General features: G+C 45.7%; 1 protein-coding gene across 1 annotated transcript in view; it reads left to right on the forward strand.

Moving 5' to 3' along the window:
• Positions 1–8,811, forward strand: part of lama1 (laminin, alpha 1) — a 290,652-nt gene that overhangs the window by 226,431 nt on the left and 55,410 nt on the right. Inside the window, exons 40-44 of the mRNA XM_043687534.1 lie at positions 433–535; positions 2,723–2,839; positions 4,086–4,268; positions 4,533–4,687; positions 7,454–7,597. Coding sequence (XP_043543469.1) covers positions 433–535; positions 2,723–2,839; positions 4,086–4,268; positions 4,533–4,687; positions 7,454–7,597 — 702 coding nt within the window. The remainder of the gene's footprint in view (positions 1–432; positions 536–2,722; positions 2,840–4,085; positions 4,269–4,532; positions 4,688–7,453; positions 7,598–8,811) is intronic.

The raw sequence follows: 8,811 nt of genomic DNA on the forward strand, positions 1-8,811 counted from the left end.
AAGATGGCAGTGGAACATGGCGACATTATGCACTTTCCACTGTACCTAGGTAGGAGTGACAATATTAAATAAATCTAAATCTAAATCCCTGCATACTGTCATCATTAACTCTGTACCTGGCTTTCACACTCCTGGAGTCTGTTATCAAGTGTGAAGAACTAGATCAAGCACATTGTCAGAGCAAATTATGGCAGATGCTGGAATCTGTACTGCAAACAACAAATGCTGAAGATCAACCACATTATTAGGTGGAATTATCTGATTGCAAAACACTTTAAAAATGCACTCACCAAAAAGCAGTGTGGAATGCCAACCACGCTTATTGGACTGGTCCATTATTTGTATTTATTGGCTGCCACATCCTAATGTCAGTTCTCTGTCTGACACTGCTGCCTCGATCTAATGCTTCTATTCATTTTGCTCTTTACTAAGGCCATTAGTCCACAAAAACCACTGGAGGAGTTTGGCAGGAAGTCAGCCCAGCGCAGTTCAGAGATCCTAAGCGATGCAAATGATTTGAAAAACAGAACTGCTGGTGAGTAACTCGACTGATTTGTGCATTCAGTATTAATCTCAGCACTTCTTAATGGAAACCAGTGAAGTCAATGGGCTACAACGAATGAGCTAGGAATGGGACTAACTGGTTAGAGGTGCACTGAGATCCATAGCCTCATTCTATGCTTTATCATTCTATGATTGCATCCAAAAATCTGGTGACTTTTCTGACCTAAGTTGAAAACACACATTCTAGACCTTTTTAAAAAGTATTCTGCAGAAAACCTAGGGACAACTTTAATAACGATGAGGAATAGATAGATAATCCCTGACCCTCCACTGTGTAAGACTGGGGAAGCTCTTAATTCTGAGGCCTTAATTAAATGTTCATCATCAGCCTTACACCCAAACCCAATGGAAAGGGCTGTTGGGCAGCAATAGGATCTTCAGTGTAATCAGGTCATTGGTAGGGACCAAATGGAAGAGTTGTTGGCACTGAGGTGAGCACAAAGGAGAAGGGAGGGGTTTGACAGCATTGCAAGATTGGGGGGGGAGGAGAGGTTTCAATGGCACATAATCCTAGTGTAGGATCTGGTGGACCAGGCCTGTTCTTGTTAGGTCACAACCAACCTGAGAGGAATTCAATGCCAACTTACCTCTTTGGACTTTCTGGCTCCTACTCCTCACTGCCACATGGCGAAAACTCAAAGCCTCCCTGTCTGCCTGGGCCTCACTTGTCATAGACTCACAGAGCATAGAAACACACCAATCAGTCCATGACGAACATAATCCCAAACTAAACTAGTCCCACCTACCTGCTCCTGGCCCATATTCCCCCGAACCTTTTCTATTTATGTACTTAGCCAGATGTCTTTTAAGTGTTGTAATTGTACCCACAAGCACCACATCCTCAGGAAGTTCGTTCCACACACAAACCAGCCTCAGTGTAAACAATTGCCCCTCATGTCTTTTTAAAATCTCTCACCTCTCCCCTTAAAAATCTGCCCCCTCGTCTTGAAATCCCCCATCCGAGGGAAAAGCCACTAACCATTAACTCTATTTATACCCCTCATTAATGTATGACCTTCCATCAAGTTGCCTCTCAACCTCCTACGCTTCAGTAAAAAAGTCCCAGCCGAGCTTAAAACAAATATGCACAATACTCTTGGGAGTTACTTGAAGGCAGCAGGACTGGAGAAACATCTCACAGTTTGTCTGCCAGCCATCGTGTTAAAGTGCAGGGGGATTTGGGAGGGGTAGTTCACACCCCCAAGTTGTCTTTTATGGAGAACAAGTAGCCATTGCTAATGGTCAGTACTCTGCAAATCACTGAGTTTTCTTGGAGTAGGGACGATATTCCTTGGAACTTCATTCACCTGATGTACCTTTAGTTGTTTTGTATCTGCAGTCAGGTCGGAGTTGGTAGCGATGCAGGACAGAAATTGGTGGATCTCCCACCGATTTTCCACACCGTCTCGTTTACATCTTTGCTGAGTGGTGGTAAAATCTGGTGCTATTTTGGCAGTGCCAGTTACTGGCCTCTCGCTGTCATCACTGTGGGAGGAAACCGGAGCACCTGGAGGAAACCCAAGCAGATTTGGGGAAAACATGCAAGCTCCACACAGACAGTCACCTGAAGCTGGAATTGAATCCAGGTCTCTGGTGCAGTGCTAATCACCGGGCTACGGTCCCAGCCCAGGATGTCAAAGGTTTACAAGAGGGCTTCCAGGGACTTTGGTGACCTGGATAGGTTGGAGAAACTGAGATTGTTCACCTTAGAAAGGAGAGCATTGGGAGGAGCTATGATGGGAAGTTTTAAATATCATACAAAGTTGAAGTAGATCAGGAGCAGCTGCTCCCATTGGGTTGGCAATCACCAGGTACAGAGTTTAGCAACTAACCAAAGGGCCAAAGCTGGAATGAAGAGAAATCTTTTCACATGTTGGCTGATTAGGGTCTGGAACATATTACTAGAGAGGCGTAGTGGAGGCAGATTCAGTCATGGCATTCAGAGAGGCACTGGATCAGCAGCTGAAGTGTAAATGACATTCTTGGGTTACAGGGAAAAAGACAAGACAAGTGAGACGCTCTAAATTATTGTTGCAGAAATTTACAGTGTGGTGATGAGCCAAATGGCCTCTTTCTGCATTGTAACCATTTGATGACTCCAGAATGAATGTACCTGGTATCTGAACAGTTTCTTTATTTCGTCTTCTGAAATGTTTAGGGCTTGTGAATCAGCTGAATGGATTGAAGGGGAAGGTGGACCAGATTCAGAAGGGCGTGGGTAATGTGAGCAGGCACCTCAACAAGCCCTGGCGCATTCTGGCACAGTTGCCAAATGGTAAGTGAAGTTAGTCATTGAAACAGGGCACAAAACCAAGTAGGAACTTCTTGGACAATAAGTTGGACAATATCCACTAAGAAAGTTTCAGATTATTTATGCAACTCTCTGGAGAACGTGTCTTGAGTGTTTGTCTTCCACTCAGAGAAACATGTAACTATCCAGTCACCAGCAATCCTCCCTCCCCTCCATCCCATTGTCATTGGAGTTTTGTGAAATCTGGTTTAGAAACAATCGCAGTGCAGGAAATTTAGATTTTCCCACTCAAGGGTGATAGAGCTCATTTGGATCTCTTGGATACGATGTACAGATGAGAAATGGGAGGACTTCCTCAGGGAGCTGAGCTTCACTGTGCTCTGCTCTGGGTGACACAAAATGCAACAGCAGTAGTAATGTATCTTTATACAGTGTCTTTACTATTGTAAACTTCCCTGTGGTGCATCAGATATAATTTGAGCAAGAGAAGCGACTTCGAGGGATCAGAAAGTCTTGTAAAGGTAAATGTTACAGAGGGAAATCAGATTTGGGGCGAAGTCAGCAAAAGACGCAATGGCCAGGAGAGAAAGGAAGGAAATTAAGGATGAGAGACAGAGAGATCTTGAAGAGTTGCAGGGCTGGAGAAGGTTACAGAGGTGGATAGAATCTCTACAGTGTAGATAGAGGCCATTCAGCCGATCAGGTCTACATCGACCCCCTGAATAACTACCCTCATCCCCAACTCTGTCTCTGTAACCCTGCATTTATAAAGGCCAATTCACCTAGCCTGCACATTTCTGGACACAGTGGGGTAATTTAGCATGGCCAATTGATACATGGACTGTGGGAGGAAACCAGAGCACCCGAGCAAACTCCATACAGGCAGTCACCCTGTGAGTGGTGGGTGTCTGGAACGCATTGCCAGCAGAGGTGGTTAGAGGCAGGCATGGTAGGTGCATCTGGACAAATGCATGAGTAGGTGGGGAGCAGAAGGATACAGATGCTTGGGAACTGGGCGACAGGTTAAGACAGTAGATTTGGATCGGCTTAGGCTTGGAGAGCCGAATAACCTGTTCCTGGGCTAAATTTACTTTGTTTCTTTTTTACCTGAGGGTGGATGTAAACCCGGGGTCCCAGGCGCTGTGAGGCAGCAGTGCTACCCACTGAGTCACCGTGCCAAGAGTCAGTGCCTTGGAGGCATTTGAACACAGTGGTGATCGCCAAATGTGAGATGGTTCTGAACAGCAGCATCTCCATTTGTTTCTTGCAGGGACAGATGCTCGATTCCAAGAGGCGAAGGATCGTGCAGTCTCGGCAAACCTGACAGCAGCTGCAACTCTTGCTGAAATTCAGCAGTTCAGTCAGCAGCTGCTGAGCACATCTGGCTCCGTGGCGAGAGTCAATAAAACCGTCAGAGAAACAAATGACCTCATCAGTGATTCAGCGAAGACTGGTAAGTTTGCAGTGAGAAATTGATTAAAGGTCATTTTTGACGAATGTACTTATTTTACATGACTGGACATGTGCAGAGCCAAAACAAACAATCACACATTTACTTTTTTTTTAAAAGAAAGAAAGTCAAAACCATGCTGTCAAATGTTCTGCTACTTTGCTGTCTCATCCCAGAATAATGGAAATCTTGCTTCCAGCCGTAACATGCACAGTGCAGTGACGTTCAGTTCCGCCTGTATTTAAATTTCTGCTTTTTCCCGTTTAGCGGCGGCCGCTGGTAAAAAGGTGCAGGAGGTCGAAGTTCAAGCCAACTACCTGCTGGAGAAGCTGAAGCCGCTGAAAGTTCTGGAGGAGAACCTGAACAGAAACTTATCAGAGATAAAGGAATTGATCAGTCAGGCGCGGAAGCAAGCTGCTTCGGTGAGTAGCCAGCCAGGGATGCATTGATGGTGCAGGAAAGATTAACGGCAGTGGTCACTTGCTTTGGCCCCCAGAAGTGGTGGTGGGGGTGGGATGTTGTTTTGCTTGTAGCAGCGATGGGGAGTGGGCAGGGAATTGGAGTTGACGCTACTGGCCATGATTGGTAATAGCAGGCCCAAAGGACCGAATGGACTCTTCCTACCCGTGTTTATTATGTTCTTCTACCTTTTATATTCTGCTAAAGTCACTCATGGCACCATCTCATACTTCAACTCAATTCTTGCTCTTGCTTAGAGACACTGCTGTGATGCTGAGGTTTCCTGAACTCTATGATCTATAGGCTTTCAACCCAGTAACAACAAGTAAAACCTCATTGCTACTTGCTAACGTGCCTCATAACCCTTGTTTTCACAGCATTGGTTGTGTTCTTGTATCAGCCTTACTCCACGACTTGTGCCTAGTTAAAAACATTGTTTAAAACTGCAAACTGTCCTTAGTCTTACCAGGAAATAAGAGACAGATTAAAGTTTTAGTTCAACATCTTAAGGACTAGTTTTATTTGCTGAGGAGTTCCCCAAGGCAGTGTCCTAGGCCCAATGACTTCCATCATTTTCTTCATCAATTACGTTCCCTCCATCATAAGGTCAGAAAGAGGGATGGCCGCTGATGATGTTCATCAACATTTGCGACTTTTCAGATATAGAATTCATTCATGCCCATATGTAACAAGACCTGGATAATATTCAGGTTTGGGTTGACCAGTGGTAAGTAATATTCACATGACATAAGTGACAGGCATTGAACATCTCCAACAAGAGACAATCCAATATTTCCCCTTGACATTCAACGGCATTACCCTCGCCAAACGCCCCACTGTCTACCAACAACACAGTTACCAGAAATCTAGCTGGACCAACCATGAAAATACTGTGACTACATGAGCAGGGCAGAGGCTGGGAATCCTACAGTGAGTTAGTCACATCCTATTCCCCAAAGTCTGTCCATCATCCGCAAAGCCCAAGTCAGGAGTGTAATGGAATACTCCCCACTTAGCTGGATGGGTGCAGCTCTAATAACAATCAAGAAGATTAACACCATCCAGGACAAAGCTGCCCACTTGATTGGTACCACATCCACAAACATTCACTCCCTGAAGCACTGATACACACTGCCAACAATGTGTATCATTTGCAAGATACGCTGTAATAGCTTCTCAAAATGCCACCAACGGCACCTTCCAAACCCATGACCTCAACGAATCGTAGAAATGTACAGCATGGAAACAGACCTTTTAGTCCAACTCATCCATACCGACCAGATATCCCAACCCAATCTAGTCCCACCTCCAGCATCCGGCCCACATCCCTCCAAACCCTTCCTATTCATATACCCATCCAGATGCCTTTTAAATGTTGCAATTGTACCAGCCTCCACCATTTCCTCTGGCAGCCTCATTCCATACACGTACCACCCTCTGAGAGAAAAGGTCTCTTTTATATCTTTCCCCTCTCACCCTAAACCTATGCCCTCTAGTTCTGGACTCCCCGACCCCAGGGAAAAAACTTTTACCATTTATCTTATCCATGCCCCTCATGATTTTATAAACCTCTATAAGGTCACTTGTCAGCCTCCAACGCTCCAGGGCAAACAGCCCTATCCTATTCAACCTCTCCCTATATCTCAAATCCTCCAACCCTGGCAACATCCTTGTAAATCTTTTCTGAACCCCTTTAAGTTTCACGACATCTCTCCAAAAGAAAGGAGACCAGAATTGCAAGCTGTATTTCAAAAATGGCCTAACCAATGTCCTGTACAGCCGCAATATAACCTCCCAACTCCTGTACTCAATACTCTGACCAATAAAGGAAAGCATACCAAACCGCCTTCACTATCCTATCTACCTGCGACTCCACTTTCAAGGAGCTATGAACCTGCACTCCAAGGTCTCTTTGTTCAGCAACACTCTTGAGGACCTTACCATGAAGTGTATAAGTCCTGCTAAGATTTGCTTCAACCACAAAGAAGGACAAAGGTGTCAAATACATAGGATTGTGTGCAGGTTTCCCTGCCAGCCATTTACCATCCTGACTTTGAACTATATCCCCATGCACTCCCTGTCACTAGGTCATAATCCCTCCGTAATGATATTATGGCTGTCCCTACACCACAAGGATTGCAGTGAATCAAGGAGACAGTTCACCATCTCCTTCTCAAACAGGTTAGAGATGGCAGTAATTACTGATGTAGCCAGCAAAGCCTACATCTCCTGAATGGAGAAAACAAAGGCAGAGGAATGCTGTGCAATGGGCTGCCCAGCTCAGGCAGTGTTGTTGGGGGCAGGTGCGGAGAGAAGGCTTGGCTGCTTGGAGCCAGCAGAGGATGCTGGGTATTTGTTGGGATGGGCAAGTTGGTGATAGAAGGACACACAGACAGGCAACGGGATAGAGTGTTTGATTGAGGTGGGTTCAGGCACAGAGGGACTGAGGCTTGAGCACAATCGATTATGAGAATTGGGAAGGGCTAGTAAGCTGCAGTATCTTTTATTTGTCAGGATCATGTTAGCTGTGAGCACTCAGGGCTGGTGTATTCCTGTGGAGTAGGAGCTTTATTCTGTGAGGACGATCTAACTGACTGAGAATGGATGAGGTGAACTCTCCTGAGGAGAACTTACTAAACCTCCGTGCTTGTGTTCTGGCTGGTCACCCTTGTGCCAATATCAAATCCAGCCATTTTGATACTGATCATGAATTTGATATTTTTCCCCAGATTAAAGTGGCAGTATCAGCCAACCATGATTGTGTCCGTGCCTACCAACCAGCAGTGACAAGCAGCAACTACAACACTCTGACACTGAATGTGAAAACCTCCGAATCAGAAAACTTGCTGTTCTACCTCGGCAGCAGCACCAGTGTGAGTAACCTGCTGTATCTGTTGTTACAAACTGTGGAGTGGCCTGGACTGACCGTTAAAGATTAGATGCCCTACAGTGTGGAAACAGACCCTTCGGCCCAACAAGTCCCCACTGACCATCCGAAGAGTAACCCACCCAGAACCATTCCCCTACTCATGCCCCTTACACTATGGGCAATTTAGCATGGCCAATTCACCTGACCGGCACATCTTTGTGACTGTGGGAGGAAACCCACATAGACACGGGGAAAATGTGCAAACTCCACACAGACAGTCGCCCGAGGCTGGAATTGAATCTGGTCCTTGGCGCTGTGAGGCAGCAATGCTAACCACCGAGCTACTGTGCCACAGGACTGTCAGACCATTAAAATAGTCAAACCAGTGAACCAATCGATGCACCTGCAGTGGTGTACGCTCATTGAGGTTTACTTATGCTTCAAATGCTTTGGTACAATGAATGTAGGTTGCCATGTAAATGAAATGAAACTATTCCCTTCCAGACCAGGAGTTCCATTTCTCTTGTGTGAGAACAGCAGTAGTGTTTAGGTAACAACTAACTTCTCATGATTTGTAGGACTACTTCAGGAAGGCAGCATTTTGCTAACTGTAGTTTTTGTTATGAGGCATTGTACAAATGTGTCAAGTGAAAATAATTCCGTAAATAATGATGTATCTTCATGCTGTGGTTCTGTTCGCCGAGCTGGAAGTTTTTGTTGCAAACGTTTCGTCCCCTGTCTAGGTGACATCCTCAGTGCTTGGGAGCCTCCTGTGAAGCGCTTCTGTGGTGTTTCCTCCGGCATTTATAGTGGCCTGTCCCTGCCGCTTCCGGTTGTTAGTTTCAGCTGTCCGCTGCAGTGGCTGGTATATTGGCTCCAGGTCTATGTGTTTGTTGATGGAGTTTGTGGATGAGTGCCATGCTTCTAGGAATTCCCTGGCTGTTCTTTGTTTCGCTTGCCCTATAATGCTGGTGTTGTCCCAGTCAAATTCATGTTGCTTGTCGTCTGCGTGTGTGGCTACTAGGGATAGCTGGTCGTATCGTTTCGTGGCTAGTTGATGTTCATCGATGCGGATCGTTAGCTGTCTTCCTGTTTGTCCTATATAGCAGGCACTCATCCACAAACCCCATCAACAAACACATAGACCTGGACCCAATATACCAACCACTACAGCGGACAGCTGAAACTGACAACCGGAAGCGACAGGGACAGGCCACT

Source organism: Chiloscyllium plagiosum, chromosome 4 (genome assembly GCF_004010195.1).
Source record: "Chiloscyllium plagiosum isolate BGI_BamShark_2017 chromosome 4, ASM401019v2, whole genome shotgun sequence".
NCBI lineage: Eukaryota > Metazoa > Chordata > Chondrichthyes > Orectolobiformes > Hemiscylliidae > Chiloscyllium > Chiloscyllium plagiosum.